The sequence below is a fragment of the Anguilla rostrata genome, chromosome 4, assembly GCF_018555375.3.
Source record: "Anguilla rostrata isolate EN2019 chromosome 4, ASM1855537v3, whole genome shotgun sequence".
Classification (NCBI taxonomy): Eukaryota; Metazoa; Chordata; class Actinopteri; order Anguilliformes; family Anguillidae; genus Anguilla; species Anguilla rostrata.
In genome coordinates this window covers 18,294,576-18,317,795 of record NC_057936.1, presented here as the reverse complement: position 1 = coordinate 18,317,795, position 23,220 = coordinate 18,294,576, and the positions used below count along the sequence as shown (strand labels likewise).

General features: G+C 37.8%; 1 protein-coding gene across 6 annotated transcripts in view; it reads left to right on the top strand.

Annotated features, from left to right (window-relative positions):
* The window catches only part of xylb (xylulokinase homolog (H. influenzae)), a 56,059-nt gene that overhangs the window by 17,536 nt on the left and 15,303 nt on the right, over nucleotides 1–23,220 (top strand). For all 6 annotated transcript variants that reach the window (XM_064331093.1, XM_064331090.1, XM_064331089.1 and 3 more), the window contains 3 exons: nucleotides 521–617; nucleotides 14,487–14,545; nucleotides 15,937–16,024. In XM_064331093.1, the coding sequence (XP_064187163.1) occupies nucleotides 521–617; nucleotides 14,487–14,545; nucleotides 15,937–16,024 (244 nt within the window). The remainder of the gene's footprint in view (nucleotides 1–520; nucleotides 618–14,486; nucleotides 14,546–15,936; nucleotides 16,025–23,220) is intronic.

Below are 23,220 nucleotides of genomic sequence, written 5' to 3'. Positions count from 1 at the left end.
GAACTGAAAAGGTATAATTGACTGTGCATGCCTGAACAAACATGGGTACACATTTACAATTTTTTTATAGACAGTGACATAGATGATGAATATATAAGTAAATAGCTTGCAGGAGACACCTGTGCTTAGCCTGCTCTGTATATACAAACTATCAAAAGTTGACAGATTAAAGGGATATTAAGGGATTCATTTAGACAAGGTCACGAAAATGAATGGAAGTGAATTGGGAGATGGAAAACCGGGAGGAGAGGCACTGCTGTTAACGGTCAATAGGGACATTTGATGTTGCTGGTATTAACGCTGTGCAAATATAATGTGGTTAGCTGCACAGAATTACTTGTGTTACACCAAAGTGAAATATCCCTTTAAAAGAAGTCATGTTAATGTTTGAATGAAGTGAGGGAATGGAGGGCATGCGAGGCAACAGCATTGCATTCTGGGATGGTTTTCAAAGTCAAAGGGGTCTTTGTGCAGGATTCACCCCTCTCATGTTACCTAAGCTACCTTTGTGTTTGTGCAGGTAGCAGGATTTTCAGAGGAGGTTGAAATCCGAGCATTAGTCGAGGGACAGTTCCTGGCAAAGAGGGTCCATGCTGAAAAGCTGGGATATAAAATCAGTGAGTGCTCCTTTCCCTCTCTCTCCCCCCTCACTCTCTCTCTTTCTCTTTCTGCTTGTCTCATCTGTATTTATAACAAGCGGCCAAAACTGGACTGCATTTTTAAGCTCACATCCTGGTTTTCTTGAGAAATGTTACTCACTATACTAGTCACTATACTGGTTGGCTCCAGTGTAGGTGTTTCAGCCACCCATTTCACTGTTAGCCAATGGTAATAATACGGTCAAGTAATTCTTTTTTCCCACTGGAAAATGTAGTCGCAATACGCATTTTTTTTGTTGTCTAATGTCTACCCATGTGTTAAGTTATTGTGTTATTTGTACTGTATTTCAATATTTTGTGGACAAATCAGTGACAGTTTGCATCACTTCCGAGTCACTGTATCTCACGTGCTTAATGGACCACCGGACTTCATGCCCATATAAGGGTCCCCCTTTTTCCTACTGCTCACTCTCTGGCTCCAATTTCTATAACATGGCTGCGCCCACAAAGTGCACTTCCCTGGCTTCAAAACACTTTTTACCAAGCCCATGGAGACTCAATGGGTGAAGTCTGATTTATAAGCATTTGTTTAAAGGATGTTCAAGTGTTACTCAAAGCAAAAATATTTGTAATTGATCTGATGCAAACAGACATCTGCATTGTAATTGTATAAGTGGTAGTGATGAAAACGCACTTAAAATTTGCCATTAGCCCTGCACATTGTAGGGCCTTGAATGCCATGAACTGCAGTGTAATGAAGGCCCAATTCCATCCTGGTCTATCATTCACCCTTTCTTCTAGTTTTGCCTCCCAGATCAAACTTGTGCAGGGATACACAATTAGAACCGCAAAGCGGTATCAGTTTTTCTCCTTTTGTATTGACCTGGCTGCACCAAGCGCTCTCGCACAATTTTATGATTCCCAGCGAAACATTTTAGTTTCCAGCAAAGCAAGAATGCGGTGCTTCTCAAGCAGAGGATGCTGCTGGAAGGCCATGAACTCTTTCTCCTGGCCTTTAACCACCTCGAGTGTCACTCGAAGTACAGGCACGCACACCTGATACAGGAGCCTCAGCACTGAGCAGCAGGGACAGACAGTGTAGTCTTTGGAATTGAAAAGGCTTGGGAATGTTCTGAAAGAGAGGGTTATGGTGATGGTCAGAACCTTAGCATATGGCATGGTCATGATCATGGAGTTAAATTGTCAACAGTGAGCAGCTGTTGTGAAATAATTGCATTTCCAATAATTAGGCATTTAAGAAAATGTACATGTGCTGGCTAAATGTACATGCATACCCACACAAGCATGTGAGCATACACAGACACATGCACATCAGCATACTTCCAGGCTGGCAAAATGGTAATTAAGATTTAAATATTGATGATTAAAATGGTATGAAAAGTATTGATGGGCCAATTTAGTCTGCACTGAATTTTATTTCAGAATATATACCTGAAAAATGTCCAAGCACAGTGTGAATTGTTTTGAATTATGATATGCTTTATCTTAGAAAATGTGTATTAAGGCTAAAAGGAAAAGACAATTATTCATTGTTCGTCTGTTCTGCCTTGCAAAGAATTATCTGATTGTACACTGCAGCATTATACTAAAGATATGGATGAAATGAATAGAGAACAAAATCAACACAGAATAAGCTAAAGTTCATCTGAACATAGATGTTATGGGTATGAATGCTAAATCTGTCTAGGCCTGTTGCTTAATATGAAACATTGGCAGTTTTATTAAGCTCTGTACAGAGTTGATAGTTACTGTCCTTTGCCCCTAAAGAAACCTTGTCCTGCAGTTAACTTCAGTTTCACTTTGTGTCAAAAAGAATTATACAGAAACATTTCTTCTTCTTCTTCTACAGTATATATCCAGAACAATTCAGGACACATGGATTAAGAAACAAAATATTGATACAGTTGTTCAAAAACCTAAAAGGAAATTTGGAACACACACTCTAAACAAACACTTTAAAATGTGTTTGCCAAAGAAATTAGATTATCTAATTTTTTATCTACTTTGTGTTCATCTAGATTTTCCTTTGTGGTCATCTTGGTAAATCTGATCTGATGCAATTGCCTGGGAAACCTTTCTTGCTCCTCTCTCTGAAGGTCAATACAAATCAGAGCAGGCATCCCACATCACAGTACATGGGAATATAAATAAGTAAGCAGGCTCCTTTCATCTTTTGATGATATAGATAACAATACAGTCAGAAACTGTTGAAATGTACACTCAAACCTACGCAATAATGTCTCAAGCCAACACAATAGTGAAAACAGATCCCTTTCTATTTTTAGTGGTGTAAATTTAAATCCTGATCATTACGTTTTGTACATTTCGTGCTAAAACACTCACGCACACATTCATGAAATGAAACAATAGATTTTTTGTGACTTTTCACTGATACAGTTCAATATTGTGAACAGCATGATGTTTTATGCCTTGGTAAGACCTTGTTTTTGAGCTGCAGTTTTGTTCTTTATTATTTGGAATAAAAACTTCTCGATCATGGCTGCTTGTGACATAGTGATGCAGGGCTGGGGTTGGCCACTGTATCACGTGGTGAACAGAACAGTGAAAGACTGAAAAAGTTCTTTTAAGGAACTAAAATGAAAATAGTCAGGTGAACTGTGTAGGAATTGAAACCCTTTTTGACTAGGGATGCTCCGTTCCGCATTTTTTGACGCCGATACCGATCTACTGAGCTGTGTGGATACAGTATCTTTAAACTGTCTGGGACTGGTTCTGCAATGCGACTGAAGATGCAGATACTCTGTTTGGACTTGGAGATTTATGTTATGTTATGTTATGACTGACTGACATCTCTCATCTTCACTTTTTTGGAAGTAAAGAGTACAGTATGTATACAAGGCAAATCCATTCTGTTTGCATTTAAACATTATTGTGTCCCACTACATTGATGTGGATTGCCTGATGCTGAGTAGTCATTTCAATTCAATAAATCTGGATCAGAATGAAAAGAGTACCCATTATCAAATATGTGATGATGAAGGGATGAAGAGTCCTCATGTGGTAGTGCTGTGTGAAGAATCATGATGGAATTCACTGGCAAACACAGAAATGATCTTACCTGTGTGTGTGTGTGTGCATGCGTGTCTCGTATGGAGATTCAACTTTCTATATCCCTATTGAAGATCATCTCTAGTTATTTAATATTCCATAGTAATTGGCTGCAGTCGGACAGATAGGTTACTTCTGCCTTTATTTCAGTGGCTCTTGTCCTCCTGTAGAGCTCTGAAGAGGGTAGATGCCACGGTATTGACAGCAGGGGGCTAACAAGATTGGCCTCAGGAATTACTGCAGCAAAGAGGGCTAAGCGGCTAAAAAAAATACTCCCATCAATAAAATTTATTTGAATTTCTTGGTGATTAACATTTGCAAGTAATACAAGCTGTCTCCCATTCCCAGTTGATTCGCGATCAACTGCGCGAGCGATGTAGCACAGTGGGTAGAACGGATTGTACAAAGGTCCAGGTTGATTCCGTAGGCACTGCGTTACCTTGACAAGGTACTTACCGAAATTGCTTCAGTATATATCCAGCTGTATAAATGGATACAATGTAAAATGTTATGTAAAAGTTGTGTAAGTTGCTCTGGATAAGAGCGTCTGCTAAATGCCTGTAATGTAATGTAATGTAATGATTCAGGAACTGAAGCGTTTACCAGTGAGTCAAGGGGAGCCGCTTAGGTGAACCACAAATAGCATTTCTGAATGTGTTCTGAATGTTATGGAAAATGGATATTTCTGCCCGAAAACATGCGGTTGTCATTTCTGTGAGGTAACGGAATAATCAGAATAACTGTGAGGACCTTTTGCTATAATAAATAGCTGTTGTTGAGAATGATTTTTTCCAGGCTCTACATTAATGTACTTGAGCAATCTGTACCTGAGCAATCTGTATTCAGAACAACTCATGGAAGCTCATCTCATTCCATACATGCTATGAAGCTTCATGATCTATTCACAGCAATTCCCCATTCATCAAAACTGTAAGCTAGCTTGTGGCTGAAATTATGTTCATGAAAATCTATGTTGCTTCAGCAGAGCTTTATGAAGTATGATGTGATTCATTTAAGCTTCAGTTAACTTTGAGGTATTGTGCATTAATTTCAGATTCCTTTGTTAAGATGTTATGCATGCCATGACAATTATTTTTATTTTCCTTTGCTCGAATATTAACACAAATGAAAGAAAATGTATTAATGCAGTGAATAACATGGAGGGTTCAATTCTTCACTTGCAGTGGCACCAAGGTTTCAAGGTATGTTCTTGCTCAAGGGGCCCAGAACAAAACATAATACTGAAATGTTCTTTTACAATATGCTTTATTAACATTCTGTAAAACTGTGTGAGAGGGTTTAACTGCAGTGAAAACGTCATGTAAATTAAAGCTTTTGAGCTACTTAATATTCTAGAAGCACTAAACAGTTGCATAGGATACAATGGTGACCAACTAACTTGTCATTTCTGTTAATGAACACATTATCAGCATATACTGTACGTATGTTGATAATGTGAATATGCGAGTTGTGTTGTTTTTTATGCGAGTTGTGGCAAGTCAAGATTGCTTATCTTTTGTGTTAAAAGAAAAAATAGAAAAAGAAAAAGCTCTTGTCTCAATTATTCATTCACTAACCAATTTCTATTTCCTTCAAAGGATGGGAAAATAGTTTGTTTGATGAGTCTGGTGTTAAATAAACTGGTAAAATATAACAAATTGTGCATCAAAGCTGTAGTCTTATGGGACATAGGCAATTCAATATTTGCACATGCTTGTCAGGATGGAGTGTAACAACCTAAATGACAAATTCAAGGAGATTTAAAAGCATCTTTATGCTGCATATTGCTTTCTTAATCTGGCTTGGTTGCCTGCTAGTTAGATAGCTAATTTTCTGATCCACTTGATATTGTATAGGCGGGCAGTTAGTTGCAGCTAAATTTCGTTAAAGGAGCAACAGCAGCTTAAAAGTCAATGTATAAAGATTTGTGCCACATCTAAGGATACCATAACTGGCAACCCTGTAGCTTTAATGTTTTCAGACATATTTTGAAATGATTTTTTTTTTTTTTTTAACTGAACCTTTGCTGGACGTTTGCCCCATGACATTTCAGTCACAGCTACTCATTTTTCCGCAAGGTCACTGATCCATAATGTCTGAGTTGGCATGTCCCTGAAGCCTTATGCTCTACTGAAAATCCAACAGTCTATGTCCAGTTTCTCAATACCATCCTTTGGATTGGCAGAAATTTTTCATCACTTGGATTGGATTGCTCAAAGAACATGAAGAACCATTTCTGTTAACCTTAACCTTGGTGACTCTTTTGAACGAATTTCAAGATTTTCTACAGCTTGAAATCGCATTCCCGTAGCTTCCTGAGTCATAGCCGTGTTTGACATTACAAAAGGCACAAATGGCTGCACACTCAATTTCATATCCCCAGCTCCCCTCACCCTACAGTGGACAGATAGGATGGGGGGACATAAAGACACTAACCTCAAACGGAAAACTGAATGACTTGATTCAACTTGTCAGAGATGATATTACATTCTCAAAAGACATATATAAAGGTCTGTTTTGTGAGTGGGAGGAAGGGTGGAGGCTTGACTGAAGGTTTGTATTTTATATTTTGCTCAAGTTGTTTTGACATTTGGATTTAGGCTAAGGGCTGAAGTACTTGTCAATGATGGTCTTGGTAGAGGTTGATCCAGGGCTTGAGATTTCACTGAGATGAGAGCTTTAGGTCGCTTTTTTTGAAGGTGTTTATAAAGGTGCAAAAAAGTTAGCAGATATAATTTTTAAAAATGTATTTTTTAAAACTATTTTTCAAACAGCCAAATGAAAGTTTAGGGAATGTGATGTAATTATACATTGTAATTATAAAATGTGTTGTAATTATACCTATTTAAACAATGCTCCTTTCAATCAAATTTACATATGGGACAATGTATGGATGCAATATTTCCTAAAAAACTATATCTAAAAATAAATACATACTCATAACTGTACTCTGTGTCCTTTGGCTAAGCAGAGAGGTCATTAAGTGTACCAATGAAAATCAGTGAAAATGTTGTCATTTTAAGACATTTTTAAAAATGTAAATGCTTAATGTACAGTTTGTATTTGGGTTCAATGTCAGCGCTTGCCATAAGTGGCAAAAGCAATTGTCAGTTACATTTGTCTGAAGGAAAGTAAGTCAGTTAAACCCTAATTATTATTTGAACACAAAGTTCAGTTGTAAGCTTTGAAAAGACTTGAAGTTATGACAGTCATTGTCTACTTTATTAGATGTCTAGGTAGAGAGGCTGAACAGAAAACAACTGAACCTTTGGCATCCTTTCTCTACATCTTTTGCCTACCAATGTGTTTCAGCTTTCTTTTATTTATGAATTTAAGCAGGGGTAGAATAATTTTTTGATAAGAATTGATAGCCTAGTCCATCCAGTGGACTACTGACTTCTGAACTGGGTAGAGACTTCAAATGATGTCTAATAATATGTATTAATTCAGCAAAGATTTTATCAATGCTCAATGCAATTTAAAAGTGGCAGTGTATTTTCACTGTATTCATGATTTGAATAGTGAATATCTTTATATGAATATTTGCCTCAGAAAATAGACTTAAAACTCAACACTGATGCAATTTAAAAGAATCTGACGCATCAAACATTTTAAGTAATACCTACTTTAAATCTGTCATCGTGCATGGTTTTACAGTATTGACATTTGATGCATTAATCATAATGGTATAGTCAGGGAGGGTTTTCCTTGTATAATGGGAAAAGGAACCAGTCCCTTTGAAGTACTATTTTTTTTTAAACTGGTCTTTCATGTAAGTAAACCCTTCGCAAAAAATGTGTGGGAATCTAATAATGTCATGAAGATGGATTCCTTTCCTGCTTTCTTGCAATTACTGCCCCTCTCTGAAGGAGCCCACACTGACACTTGGCTTGATATAGCCCACCACCCTTCCTTTTAGGATGAAGATGGGCAGCAGAATCCAATTTTAGCTGTCCATGAGGAGAATTTATCAAAGTGGTTTGGGAATATAATAGTACAGCTTTATTTTGTGTGGATTTTGTGTGGATCACTTTCAAACAAAAAAATAAAATAAATAAAAAATGTGATAGGAGTGTATACCTGGAATGAAATTTAAAAATGAACTTGATCAAAGAACATACTTTACAAGTTTGGTGCCAAAAGCAAATCGGTTGTATGTCCAAAGCCAAACTTGCTCTTTGGTTCCTCTTTCTCCATTGGGGATAGCGGGTGTTCTTTATTCAGCTGTGGTCTCTTGTTGAACATACTGCAGATACCTTCTAGCAAGGATACTGCTACAGTCATTGTTGCAGCACACCACTCACCTTCCTGTCAGTTATATTCATTTAGTACTTTTTTTGTACGTGATGAAAGTAGAAATCACTTTCTTTGTTTTAGTCCTATTGTCGAGCAGTGCTATTATGCAAATTTAAACAAATTCAACAGAAACTATTTTATGAGATGCTACGGCGCTCCAAGAAAATAGTATTTAAAATTCATGAGGTTCTTGTTTTTCTCAACCATCAGCAGTATAAATTTGCTTACATTATTTAATTAAATATTTGGACGTAATGGAGAAACCATGGCCTTTAGAGTTAATCATGAAGGTGATATCCTGTTTTTCAGACACTATTAAAAAGTGACACGCAACCAAAAATAAAATGTCAACGTATAAAGCATGCAGAAACAGGCATGGTATCCCTTATTCTTTGGAATTATCAAGCTGCCATCCTCAGGTATGCATTTTAATGTGTTTACTGTAGGATAACAAAAAAATGAAGAAGGGCTGGATACATCACTTGATGTTAATATTAGACTGGTAAGAAGGTGTTGTTTTTACAGCTTGCTTGTGGGAAATACGTCAGATAAATATGTGTTGATGGATTGGAGCTACAGGAGCTGCAGTTAGGAAATGAAGACTGTTTTAATCAGTGAGATCAGTGTAACTAGGGTTAGAGTGTGAGAAGGGGTGGTACTCCATTATTGCTGGTGTGTTTGGTTATAATAAGTGTGTGTAAGAGAGAGGCTGTGTGTGCGTGTGTGCATTTGTGTGTGCGTGTGAGAGAGGGAGGGAGAGAGCTGCACTTAAAGAGGGAGTTTGCCTTCCTCAGCAAGTGCAGATGTGTGGAGTGTGCCTTGGATGTAGGGGTCTGAATATCCTGAACATCTGAATAAACCCACATTGTATGTCAAAGCAGAAACCTTGTCATATTTCTATCAGCTGTGAGCATCAAGACTCCACCTTTTTCATTAATGTCTAAAACACTGGCTACCAAGACACATTAAATTGTATCAAAATCGTCTGGTTGATCTAAATCTAAATATCTTGATTTCTACCGATTTCTATTTTGTAAAAGTTTGGCAAAGCCTTTTTCATACTGAAAATTATATTTGGAAAAATCTTAAGAATCTAAGTTTCAGGAGAAGAGAGAATGAGACCTTTTTAGATTGGATTTCACCCTGCAATAAAATGCTGATACTCTTAAACAGAGGTTGAATCTCTTAATGAGTGACAATTGGGAAAATGAAAGACAAAAATTTATGTTCCAGACTAAAGATTAGTGTGTCTAAGCACTTCTGTTATCATGGTCCTGAATGCAATTATGAAAATGTCATTATAATTATGATATTTTCAGCAATATTTTCAGAAAAGGGAAAATAGCATACATATTCATATAATAGCATTGCATTGTATTCATTTATGGCCAATTTTACTGAGATCGTACCGTTATACTTAACGAAAATAACTTTACCACGGAATGACCAACTTTACAATTCCATTAAAAAATATATTTTTTTTTAGGGATGACCTGTCTAATAGGAGGTTGTGAGCTTAGGCCTTTCCTGTGAACATGCAAACATTTCCTGTGAATCTCAGGCTGGTTGCTTGAATTATACTTTCCACACCTCTGAATCCTATACCAGTTGTGACTTTGCAGTTAATTCAAGAGTCTCTATTTGAGCCACATACAGCTCTTACCCTCTATTTGCAGAAATAGCGGAACTACAGCACTTTAATGCAGTATAGAAGAACCATTCAAATTTTTTGTTACTTTTCTGTGCTGTCTGTAACTACAATTCAGATGAATCATTACAGTCAGTAATGCTATCAGGGGGAAACAGTGTAATGTTTATATGGTTAGTTAGGGGGCGCCATGTATGTTGAATTCTTTATCCTCTCTTACATTTTTTGGAATCAGCAGCTGTGCAATGATCTGGTGCGTGGAGCATGTGCACTCGGACTATTTTCCACACTACAAGTCACACACTATACTAGAGGGGAGATTGGGTCAATCAGAGAAGTGGGTAGCTAGTGGAAGCTTTTGCAGCAGCAACCCAAGGTACCCTGACTGATTTCATTCCATCCTCAGTGTTGAAAACCAACACTAAAATATTGTGTTCAAGTGCTGCATAATCCTGGTCATGGTCAGGTGATGGCATAGTCGAGACTTGAGCTAGCTATATCTAGACTGCAGATCTCAATTTGTCCTCTACATTTTTACATACTAAGACCTTTTAAAGGCTTAAGATACTCTACTTAAGATACTCTAATAAAATATCCACAAGATATTATGACATGGGGGAATAATTCACTGGAGTGTCATTTCTGAGATGTTTCAATATTTATAACTCAATTAGCTGGTGTGCGGAAGATTCATAATTATAGGAACTGATTTTTAAAAGCAAAATATCGGTCATGCTTCCTTGTTGCGAACCACGTCCAATATCTCAGAATTTTTTTGAATTTATAGTGAATCCATGCTAGAATTAAATTCGGGGAAGACTAGTTTTGCTCTCCTCTGAAGCGCATACTGCCAGCTGCTGGTTCTTATGACTGCAGTCCAGCTGAACTGTGCAGTATTTGCCTCTGAGGTGTGCACTTCATTCACTGCAGGGACAGGGAGACCCGCAGGATTTACTGTTCTGAACACTATCGCTTTAGCCGGGGCACCACTCAGCAGCCTTGGTTTCAGCCAGTGTATTCATCTAGTTTGCAGCAGGTGATGCAATTTTGGTGATTTTCATGAAAGTTTTATGTATTGTCCAGAGACCCCTTTTTACTGTGGCTATGCTATTCAAGAACAGTATGCTGTAAGCTTTGTATGTTTCTTTCGACTATTATGGGGATAGGCACATCTTGGTACATATGTTGTCCTCAGATAACTTGTGATTCTGTAAACCTCCCACCTCCATTATTAAGTTTTTGTTATTACATTTTCTAGCATATACTTCAAATGATCAAGTTTCTCTCAGGGTATATTTGTACTAAGAATTGCTTCTCTTAAGTCATGAATGCCATTTTTCATTTTTCTTTCAGGTTCTTGTACTGTGTGCATTTTGAAATGTGTGACAAGTGCCAACTTCTGCTTATTGTGTGATCTCAGCATAAGTTGCAAATTATGTCATACTGTATAAATAACCCATTACCTTGAATCCCACCTCATGGATGCTGTTCTTTTTTATTTCTTTGGGTTTGCACTGTGCAATTTTGTTCTGTTCACTGCTGCCGTCCCTTTTTTAGAAGCTTATGTTATTGCCTTAATTATTATTTTTTATTTATTTAATGAAATAATAATAATAATAATGACTCATGCCTTCTAATGAAATTACCAGGCAAATTGCCCATTCTATGGTGGTTACTGATACTCCTAGTAGAACAATGATAGATTACATGGTGGTAGAAGTAGCATGGATTTTCTTTTCCTCTACTGTTATAGGGACACTGCCTTAGATATATTTTGGGATTAATATGGAATATCTTGATGCTAAACACCAGATGGAAACACAGATAACTGTTTATAACAATGCATAAAAATGTATACTGGTAGATTTACCAATTGTTTAGACATTTGGCTGCTGACACAACCTAACCATGATTATTTATGATTTGCATGTGATACATAAAAGGGAATGGCTTGGTTAGTTACCTACTACCTTGCACGAGTATCACTGTAACATTGCCAATCTTGTTTGAAATATTAATAATGCAAATATATTGTAGCGACAAGCAGCAATTAAAATATTGCAGAAATTAAACAGTGTAAGTCGTACACTATCTACATTGCACTGGCTGTCTCTGTCTTTGTGCACATTTGTCTAATATGTGCTCACCTACCTGTATTTCTTCTTCTAAAATGTGTTTGGGATGTTTCTGGGCGTGATGCTCTTTTCTGTGTGGGGAGAGGAGGGTGTGGCTAAAGAGCCTGCGGGGTGTTCACAAAGGGGATGAAAAGGGATGTGGAGTTGGCATTCTTTCTGTTCTGTAAATAATGTTACCTTTAGCTATCCAGCTAACTGCGTTCGGAAGCTAGATGGTCAAACTCAGGAGTTCTGGGTGAGTGGGTGGGGTTGAAGATGGAGGAGAAGACTTATTTTTTTGTAAACACAGGACCACAACAAAGCTAAGAATCTTGCGTAATATGCCTTTGACGTAAGGAATTGTTAACTGTAGGAAATGTAGCTAACTAGCATTGTTAAACTGGCTGTTGTTTAAGGCTGTATTTTTATATGTGTAGGATGCCCTAAATTACTAGCAGTAAATACATGAAACTGTTTCTGTGTTTCAACAGAAGGTCATTGCTAACTGCCTGTCAGTGACCTTTTGGTGAGAACAGATTCTATGTTTATGAAACTTGATTGTTTCAACATTACGCCTGGGGGTGCTGTCAGGGATTTGGCCCCAACACCCTCAGCCACTCAATCCCTGCACAATTACACCACATTTTTGAGGACATCTGGCAGTCAAGGCCCTTGGAATTGTCCTACCCCCAAGCCGCTCCCCATCCTCCCCAATCCCCACCCCCCATACGGCACACCTGATCACACCAATTTGACTGAGTTGTGGTTGCAGCCTAGCCACCCAGCTAGCTACACTTGTTTTACATAATTTTAGTTGTACTTCTGTCTATTGTAATGCTATATATTCTATGTGTTATGCCAGAAAATATTTCCTGTTAGTTCTGCACCTGTTGACCTCTTACCTTAGTATGTTGCACATGCACACTACATGGCTGCACTACTTACAGATTGACTGGTGCAATTAAGCATGACTTGTATGCTATTGTTGTAGAACTTCAAAATAATTGGTCACTGTACATGTAAAGCTAAAAATGAAGATGTGCTTCATATATTACACTGATTTGGTAGCCCTAGGTTATTGGCTAATTTTCCTATTTTTTAAAACAAGCATATGTACAGTTCTGCAATGATTGATGGATCATTACATTATATATCGACCTGAGTAAGAAAATGTTTGCATTATAGCAATCACAGGTTCTGTGTTGAGGAGTGGGAGCTGGAGGTTTGGTTTTTCTCGTTGCGTGCTCAGCAACCCCCACATATTTTTTTTGTTGTTGTGTAAAGCAATTGAGCCTATATCAGTCCGCGAGGCTCCAGTGGGGTCATTTCAGGCAACGTACTGCTGATTTTCTCACAGAGAAATAAGACGCCTCTGATCATCTTAAGCAAGATTGTATTCACTGAGGTGAAAATCTCTCGCTAAGACATGTGCTGGGGAAATCATTACCATGCATTAGCATATCACAGTGGAGGCATGCATCAAAAAAGCAGCTTCTTCAGTGCAGCACCTTTTGTCGACTCACGTCTCAGCTCTCCCCGTCGCGGATTTGGAACTGGCTGCCGGCTCTCAGGGGCGGGGGAGTGAGCTGGCGGATAGCACTTTTATTACTTACAGAGCGAATAATCCCATAAGTGAATGAGAGAAGAGGTACTACTCTAATGATGTTTCCCTCAGGGGCTGGCGAGGCACCCCTGTTTGCATTGTGTATGACTGGAGCTAGTCTTCAGCTAATTACTGTTCATCCTCTTTCAAGGATTTATTATCCTACGGTCTTCATTTTGTATTTAGTTCATGGTCACTGTATTATACATTAAATGGGGATTTAGTTAGCTGAACAAACTTCAGTTTGACTCCATTCACTATGAAGTCTGCTGGACACACAAAGAAGATTCATGCTTTGTTCATTTGTTTGGTGCTAAAAATATTTTCTTTGGATAAAGGAGGTGAATGATTTGTGTCAGTTTTTATTTATTCATTGAGGTCATCACTACATATTATATGTCCAAGGAAATACAGTTATCTCTGCTGGCAAGAACGTTTTCTCAGTGGTAGTGAACAAAACACTCAGTTGCCCTCTATTTGACAAAGTAGCTTGTGTTTTATCTGCTTTAAAATCAAATCAATATTCGCTTTCACTGTTAACATTGTTTTTCATTTTCAGAGACACCCACAACCATGTCAGCATTTGAACATATTTGAAACCTAGGTTGTGATTCTGATTGAAGATCAAGTTCTTTTTAATTGGCTGGTAGGGTGTCCAGTATCACAAAAGGTTAGAGATTAAGTGAAGGAAGTTTCATTGTTACATAGCTCAAACATACTTGATGTTCCGGAATGGATCAATTACATATGGAATAGTGCCTGGAGACAGTTTGCTGAAATGCACAAATAAAAAAATGTATGGAGTCCATGGACAGCAAGTTTGAAGGTCGACTACTTTGCACATATATTATTATGTACAGTAATTGGTATATTCCTGATGTTTTCTATATGAAGTCAAGTAATCATCACATGGTTCTCGAGCACTGCAATAACCTCTGTGCTCGGGTCATTGCGAATATCAAAGCAAACAAATAGCCCACTCTATTTTCCTCAGTAAGCACTGTTCACCTTTTGCAGCAATGACTTACTGGCAGTAGCTAATTGTAGGCTTTTCACATACAGTATCTGTTTTTCAGTTTATGTTTTCAGAGGTTCAGTATCTTGTTTATATGACATTTCTTCATTTTCTCTTCTAGTTCCTGGAACAAGAGTGCTTGCGACAGGAGGAGCCTCCTCAAACAAAGATATTCTACAGGTAGGAGCCACCATTCACAGTGAGTGGAGCCCTTATTTATAGGTTATTTATTTATCTTGGAACTTTCTAGAAGCGTGTGGAATATCCTGCCTGTGTTTTTTGACCAGTGTTTCCTTTGCTCTGCCTGTCGGTATTGCCCCAGTTTGCCTGCCTGTTTTCAGCCCACAAGTTGTAGATGAGACTGATTTCATCTGACTCTCCTGTCTCCTGGAGGGGCGCAGCTGCTCTCTGGTTTGATTTGCTGTGCAAATAGACTGACCTCAAAAAACCTCCCTTTCCATACCTTGGGTCCTGATACCCTGAGGAGAATGCTCAGCCCTCACTCCATTTTCCCTGGGCTTGTTTGCAATCAAATGCCACGTCCTTTTCTTTTTGTCTTTTCATTGCTTCATAGAGGGTGTGTGGATGTTACTTGCTGAATTTACCAATAAGTCAGGCAGACAGATACTTAGGTACATTAGTAAGCCTCACCAGACCCAATGCAACAGATATGTTAGCTTCAAAAGTATTTAGATTTTTAAAAACATTATATATGATATGCTTCTTGTTGTTTTTCATTAGATGTAAAATTATGCTTCAATGATAGTCAGTGTACAGTGTCAGCCAAATAAAGCAATGATAATTGCATTGATATATGTATGCTACTGTATATGTATCATGTACAGAATGTGCCAAAATGAAATGTAGTACACACGATAACAAACAATCAAATGCAATGCATGTTAGAATTGTTTTTTGAAATGATGCTCATTGATCATGTCTTAATTAAAAGAAAACACACGTTGGAATGTACAGTACATTTGTGTATTTTTATAATCACATTTTTGCATTCTAATGTGTGTGTGTGCATTTATTTATGAATTTCAGATTAGATTTTGGCACATTTAAGCTTCCATAATCATGAGTATGTTTGAATCAATCATAGATTCAGACCTATAACAAAATCAGTAACAATGTATTATGGTAGGGCAGTTCAAGAGCTTGAAGGCCATGGTGTTTTATTGCTACAGATAGGGAGTCAACTGACCTGGTGTCTTCGGTGTACTTCTACTTGCAATTGATTGAAAGAAACTGTAAAACCCGTGATTGAAAGAAACTGTAAAACCTGTGGGACGATGGCCCTTAGACACCGAAATTACCCATCTCCGCTCTGTCTAACTGAATGTGATGCTGCGTAAACAGCAGTGTAAACAGTAGTAAATTTCCAGTTTTGGAGGACCAACAAGTCAAGTGTTTTGTGATATTATTCAATGAAAATGGCAGGCAAGTGGAGATTGCCTGTCACGGGAGATGACTAGCTGTGTCCATGTTACCAAATTATAGGCCTGAGGCATGGCAGCTCTCAGAAAAGATGAATTCTGACTTTTTCTTCCTTCTGTGTGACTTTGCAGGTCCTGTCTGATGTGTTCAGTGCTCCTGTGTACACAATCGACACAGCCAACTCTGCCTGTTTAGGCTGTGCCTACAGAGCCATGCATGGTAGGATATAGGGGAACCTGATGAGAGGGCCTCTAAAATCCTCACACTACATACAGTTCTATGTAACAGTTTCAATCTGTTCACATACATTCATTCATTCATCCATCCATCCATCCATCTACCCATTATCTAACCTGCCGGTTCCTGGTTGGGGTCAAAGGGGGACTGGCACCTATCCCAGCATGCATTTGGTGAGAGGCAGGAATAAACCCTGGACAGGTCACCACTCCATTGCAGCAATCATTAACAACATAATTTCAGTCCACTGGTATCTTTGTTAGGACATCATATTTTCATCCTGTACCCATCAGAAATACTGAATGCATTTGTTATTATGTTATTATGTTAATTAATGATAATTATGTTATTATCATATTAATTTTCTTCCAGAGAGTATCTGTTATTATCATATTCATTTTCTTCCAATGAGTCTAAAGAAAAACTTCCTTCAACACCAAGAAAATAACATTTCTAAGCCAGTGTAATAGCATTATCAGTGAACAAAAATATATAAAAATCTATGTCTGAGGTCTTGTCTGCAATGGTTAGAGCCTAGTGTAATTTTTAGTTTAGTTTAGCACTTTGTTTTAGAGGTGGATTAAATGCACATGCACAGATATAAAATAATAGACAGAACAGAAATCAAAGAGCTTGAGCTAAATCAAAGAGCGAAGAGCTTGTTCCATCTTAAGGGGTATGAACGTTTGTCTAATTAAAAAATAAAATTCCCAACAGTGGTCTGATGAAAGCTGATTAATGATAATTAAAGCTCTGTGAAACATAGTTGGTAAAGCTCGAGAGAGGCCTATGCATCTAAGCTGGTGAATAATAATCCCTGTGCGTGATTTGGAGAGTCATGAAATCGGCAGCAGCCAGGTGTAAATATCCCAGAATGCCTGTGACACAGGACAGGTTTTCTGCTAAAATCAGCAAATGCATTTCCCTTGTTTTGAAGCCGCTAATACATTTTACCAGCAGTCACCTTGAAGGTGAAGTGAAATTAAACTGATAATTGCTCCATCATTTAAAAATACATCCACCAGGTTATTGGTGCCTAGGCTCAATGCTTGCCTTTGATATGATGATATCTTGCATTGTCAAAGTCTTGAATTTGCTCTGTGGTCTGGGTGGCTGTAGGTATCAAAATATTTATAAATTTGGTGAACTTTGAAATGACATAATGCATGGTTTTTTTCTTTCTAAATCACTCTTTGATTCAGTGCCAGCTGCACATACATAGCATTTGAACTCAAGGAAGTGGTATTAAATATGTCCTGACACTTAATGAGGAAAGTTGAATAGAGGGCTTTGAGATCAGGATTCTTAAATTGGAGCTTTAATTAATGTTGTATTATTCATAATTGTTCTCTTTTATTTCTTTCAGAATATTTCGCCATTAACACCATTAATGTGTAGCCCACGGCCTGTATTTGTCAACAGGAGTCAAAGCTTGCATTTTCAGCTTGTGCAATCGTTGCTATTCCATCTTGTGCGTTAATCAAAATACTTGTGAAATAGCTATGAAGTATTCTAAATATATCAAATTTTACATTAATTAAGTATGACTATTTATAACATAAAATGTATAAATAATCTGAACCTAAAACCCCTCGCATTTAGTCACATTTTTTTTCATAAAGTTTATTAATATTTATGGTCTTTTTCTTTAATATTTATTAGTAGCTAGTTGTGAGCCTACTGGTGTTGGGTAGTGTGGGTTAAGGTAGGCCAGAATTCCTGCTTTAGGCCATGTCGGCACCTATTGATCACCATTTGTTTTAACAGTATAGCATGCCATAGCATAACATTTGTGGCTCTGGGTGTGAAAATTAGCCGCTGCCTCATGTGTGAGTGTATGACAGCAGTCCACGTCTTTCAGCTGCAATACTCCCTGAGGTGCTGATATAACAGTGATGATATGCGAGCATAGTACAGGTGGAAATTCACAGTGGGAGACTAATTCGAAAAAAGACTGTTTCAGTAGCATCCAGTTAAGGTTATCAAAACTGTCCTCAGAGCATAGAGATGTGACCATTGCCATTTCTTGTGATTAATGCATGTCCTCCAGGAAATTCCATATCTTACATTTTGTGAAATTATAAAGTTGACAAAATCGTTGCCTTTTTTAATGCTCTATTGGCAGTGCAACACTTTTAGTAACCATTTAGCTACTGTAGGACTAAAATTCACAACCTCCTTGCAACTCCTTAACCATTACTCCCCAATTCTGCCTTCAAATAATGAGTTAACAATAAGATGTTTTTAATTCTAGTTCAATAACGTAATAATAATAGATTATTTTTGCACTCACTGTGATGGTTTTGATTAGACCTGTTATTAGGAATGCAAATCTCTGATTACAGTGCTTGCTTTTACTTAGCTGCTTTTAATTACTCTAATGTCATTTCTCATTTAATCTTTTCTGTGCTTTATGAGTGAAATTATTGTTTAATTTTTAAATATTTCCATGAGAAGTTGGTTGGTGTATGAGCTATTAAATCAATGCATTCAGTTAGGAGGTATTATATTAGAACAGTTAGGAGGTATTATTTTATTAGTCATGTTTTAATTGTTCCTCATGTTGAAACAAAATTACATGAGGCCGTCAATGCTGCCTAATTACACAAGAGCAATAGGTACAGGATAAAATTCCATTTTGGTTCCATACCATTTTTCTACTGGTCATGTTTAAAATTTTTTTTTAAAAACCTGTAGAAGTCTTTAGTGCATTACATCATTGAACTGTATGCAAATAATGGTAGTATTGTCGATAAATATGGGAATAATAGCTCCGGTTATTTTAAAAACTAATGTTTTTGTGCTTCTGCCATCAAAACCCAGACAGCTTAGACAAATGTTTGCTGTACATGGGCTCAAGTCGTTATTAAATTATGTTAATTACTATGAAACAATGCATTGATTGCAAAGTGACAAAGTGGAGTTAATGCAATCAGATATGTAATTTAAAGCCTGCATGATGGAATGGTAATTGTATTAGCTGGACAATTTGTGGATGTTAGGGGTCAGATAATGAGATTTTGCCGATTTCTTTGAATGGATGGACTAGCCTATTGAAGGACCTTTTCCCCTGCAGAGGCAGTGTTTTTCACATTTAAAAATTAAAAGATAAAATGTCCCATCAGCATCCCTGCCAGTTGCTCTCTTTCCAGTGATGTCAACATAGATGTCATTGTAAGGTCCTTAGATCTCATTGTAATTATTTAATTCAAAAATTAAACATAGGCCAAAGTAATAATTAAAATGGTGTCTGTGTGACATTTAGAAAGTCTTACAATAAGCCAAGTCAGCAGAATGTACATATTGTCCTTTCAAGGTCAGTACTCCCATTACTTTATTTTACTGCCACCTTACACCTTAATCTGCCGCTGTTAATATAATCAATTGCCCCCTTTTATAGAACAACATTCCTTCCGGAGTTCTTAGATAATTTGTTCAAACAAACATAAATTTAGCATTTCAGCATGCATCTACTTGTGTTCATCTGTTTGTGCGTCTGGATGAAGAGGCAATGGGCGAATGATGTCCATTCATTTAGATATAACTTGAAAGATTTGAAGTTTATGAAAACATTGAATGCATTACAAATTCCAAGCTAAACTAAGTGCTAAACTATTTTTTTTGTTAAAATGAATTAATGCATTGGCATTATTTTAAGAGCTTAAAATAATGTGTTGGATTATGCACAATACAACTGGGCTATTTCAGCAGAAACACAGGTTGAAGGTAGCCTAGAGAAAATCCATTCTCCTGAGTGTAAAAATAAAAAAAATGGGGAGGGTGGGGAAGCCAGCAGCAGTGGGGGCACAGGGTGCATATAGCTGAATGTACAGCTGGATTTAATAGTTCTCTCACCACTTTCAAATCACAAATCTTCCGTAACCCTCTGTGTCATTTTGCATTGTATTACAAGTGGGAAAATGTAGGTGTTATATTTTTATAGCTCTTTTTGCCTCCCCAATAAATACTTATTGTATCCAAAATCATATTGTTTTATTCATGAGAGGTGGTTCTGTATTACGTTTTCACTTTGAAGGACCTGTTTCCATAAATCTTATTTTTTAAATACAAAAAGACTGATAAGACCCATAATTTACATCAGCATATTTCCTGAGTTGTAGGCTAAGCCAATCGGCGCTCATAATTGAATGTCAAGCATAAATGTCAGCATTGACTTATATAATGACTGTGCTGGCCAATAATTACAACTTTCAAATCCAGTTAATACAGTTGTGGGTTAGGGGGCCTGCGTGTCTGTTCTTCTACCTGTGACTTAACTTATCACTCTCCACCGAGGCTGTGGCTTTAATATGTGCAAATAATTATATGCTTCTAAAAATGATCTGCCGAAATTTCAAGTTCTTAAAGAGGCCTATTAACATGTCTTTAATTTAATGTGCAGGATTTAAATGCACTGCTATCCATTTGAAAATTAAGAGGTAAGCAAAGTAAAAAATTCAGATCAGTAATTAATGTGCTGCAGCGAGGGCGAGAAACTTGCAAGCTGCATTATTAATAACAACCCTTAGATGTATGGGATGTGTCACATGAATCATTCCATTGCCTTTCCGTCAAACTAATTATACCGCATTAGATCTTGTCATACAAGTCTCCCATTAAAGTGGGCCAGGCTGAAGTTGGTGGGAGCACAGCTAATACCGCTAATTTATAAAAAATCAAGCGCAGCTTTGTCCTCACCTCGTCGGTAGAGGCCTGCGCGGCGCCATGCTTAGCGCCTCTAAGAGCAGGGAGCCGCCGTGTCCGGGTCATACACAGTCCATTTTCATTACATCGAGTGCTCGGCCTTAATTGCTTGTCAGTATGTATTATATTCCAGGAATGCCATCAGAAGAAGAGGGTAAAGGGTGACATCTCTGGGGGGTTGGAGATTGGTCCTGGCTGAGACAAATACACCCTGAGTGAAAGAGGCTTTTTAGTGATTTTATTTACAAAGGAACGAGGATCCTCTCGTTGACGTAGAGAGATGTCTGGATTGCTGGACGCTGACAAGGGGTCTCTACTGAGCCCCTGTCAGGCCCCATTTGAGGTCCGTCTGGTGGTGTCAGCGCCAAGCTGGACGCTAACTTATGGAGACATTGTCTCAGATGCTGTGTTCAGATGTAACCAGACTTAACCCAATAATGATGCAAAGGCCAATAGGGACTTTCCTTGATGTGGAGGATTGCTGCAGTTTCAGTTTATCAAACTGCGTGATTGGTCAGTTTTGAATGGTGCTGTCATTTGCTCTCTGAAAGTACGTTATTTTTACAGACCCCTCTTGGGAGCTGGAATATTGGTATTTTTTCAAATCAGCGCACTTTGGAAAATGTAAAGTTTGTGGTTTTATCAGGGAAAACGCTTTTGGTGTACTTTCGTAAAGCTTTGAAGGGAGGCTTTTGATAGAAAGTTAGATTTTTTTTAAAACTACATGTTACAGTTCAAATATATCGCTGAATTGATACTACTTCTCAAATATTGGTTGTCTGAACATTCTGATGTCATTGGCCCTGTGCTGGTTGACAATGCTTTATAATTTGTGGCAACAAAAAAAGTTAAAATTAACCTGGCTTCAAATGTCAAGACATTCAAGTTGAGTCAACAGATATTGCAGAGACAACCTTTATACAAATTAAAGGTCAGTGGAGTCATAATATGTTGTACAATCATTATTGATCCCTCCGCAATATATACAGAATGCAGCTTTTCTTACACTGTTGTTTACACCTTGTAAAGCCTTTGTTAACACTTGTACATCCATTGGCATAAAGAAACATCAAATCCTAGACTCCCAAGTATACTGACATGCTAGGAATATTTTTGCCTGTTCTCAATGTCAGTTACACCATCTGCAGATAGTCTGGCAATCATATGCATGTCATTCAGTTTAGATGTTTAAATTTGTCATGAGTTGAGAGCTTAAATTTGCACCCTGGGCAGTTACAGTCCTGCTTATATTTAACATTCTATGGGGTGCTGTTATCTGAGTATTACAGACCACAAAGTGCATTCAGTAGTAGTGGCACTGCTGTTTTCTATTAACACATACACACACACATTCATGCGTGCACACATACACGCACACTCACACACACACACACATAAACATAGGCCACAGCATAACTTTTATAGTGTCTAAAATTGATGACTGCTTAAATTATGTGGGCTGTCATTCATGTTCTTGCAGTAAACATTTTTATATGTGGACAGTAAACTTGCTTTTATGGTATGTAGGGACATTATGTACCCTCAAACCGGAGATAATTAATGGTAAAGGTATGAACGCTGAGGATGAAGAGAGTTCATGCATGAGTGCTTTTCCTATTTCAGGCCCAAGTATGAATCTGTCTGCATGGAAATTCCTTGAGGTCGTAGGCACTAAAATACAATGGAAGTACATATAGAGTCTTGTTACAGCATTCATATTGCTTACTGTCCTTGAAAATGTATCTGTTGTCTGCACAGCTTTTGAAGTATTTCACATTGGGAAGGTTTTTGCTCGTTCTGAACACTCACTGGTGTGGTCAGAGGTCTCTGTTTCCAGTGAGGTGCAGCAGATTTTCTGGTGTTATGTCATGTATCTCCACCTACATCCCCCCTCCCCTCCCCCAGGCAGACCATTTTTCGCAGCCATTTCACACCAATCACATAAGGGGAATGAAAATGAACCAATCTGTCTGATGGAGCAAAAGCGATGGCTTCAGTTTTTGGATTGATCAGAAACCCAGATGACCCGAATGCTATTGATTCCTGCTGGCTGAGCCTCCTAGCTTACCAGCAGCATATCTATTTGCCTGTGCTCAGATTGATCCTGGGTTGTTTGAAAGTCTTCAGCTTCACAATTGCTGCAGATGTGACAGCTAGATTAGCACGGTTAAATTACATTCATGATTTGCAACTAACAGCAAGCTAGCTCCTAGCTAGCAGATCTAACTGTCTGTAGTTCAGTATTATGTCAGAGTCATATGTTCTTGGCCTTCATTTATGGCCAGGGTGAATTTTCCAGATCCAGAAGTCTTCATTTGTATTTAAATTATACCAAATGTCAGCTCTACAATGAAATGTTTTCAAGCACAAAAGCAACTGTACTCAACCACACAGTTATACGCTGAGACATTCACACAGTGGACTACATGCTCACAGAACTGATGTATTTGATATGGCACAGGTGTAATTGGATG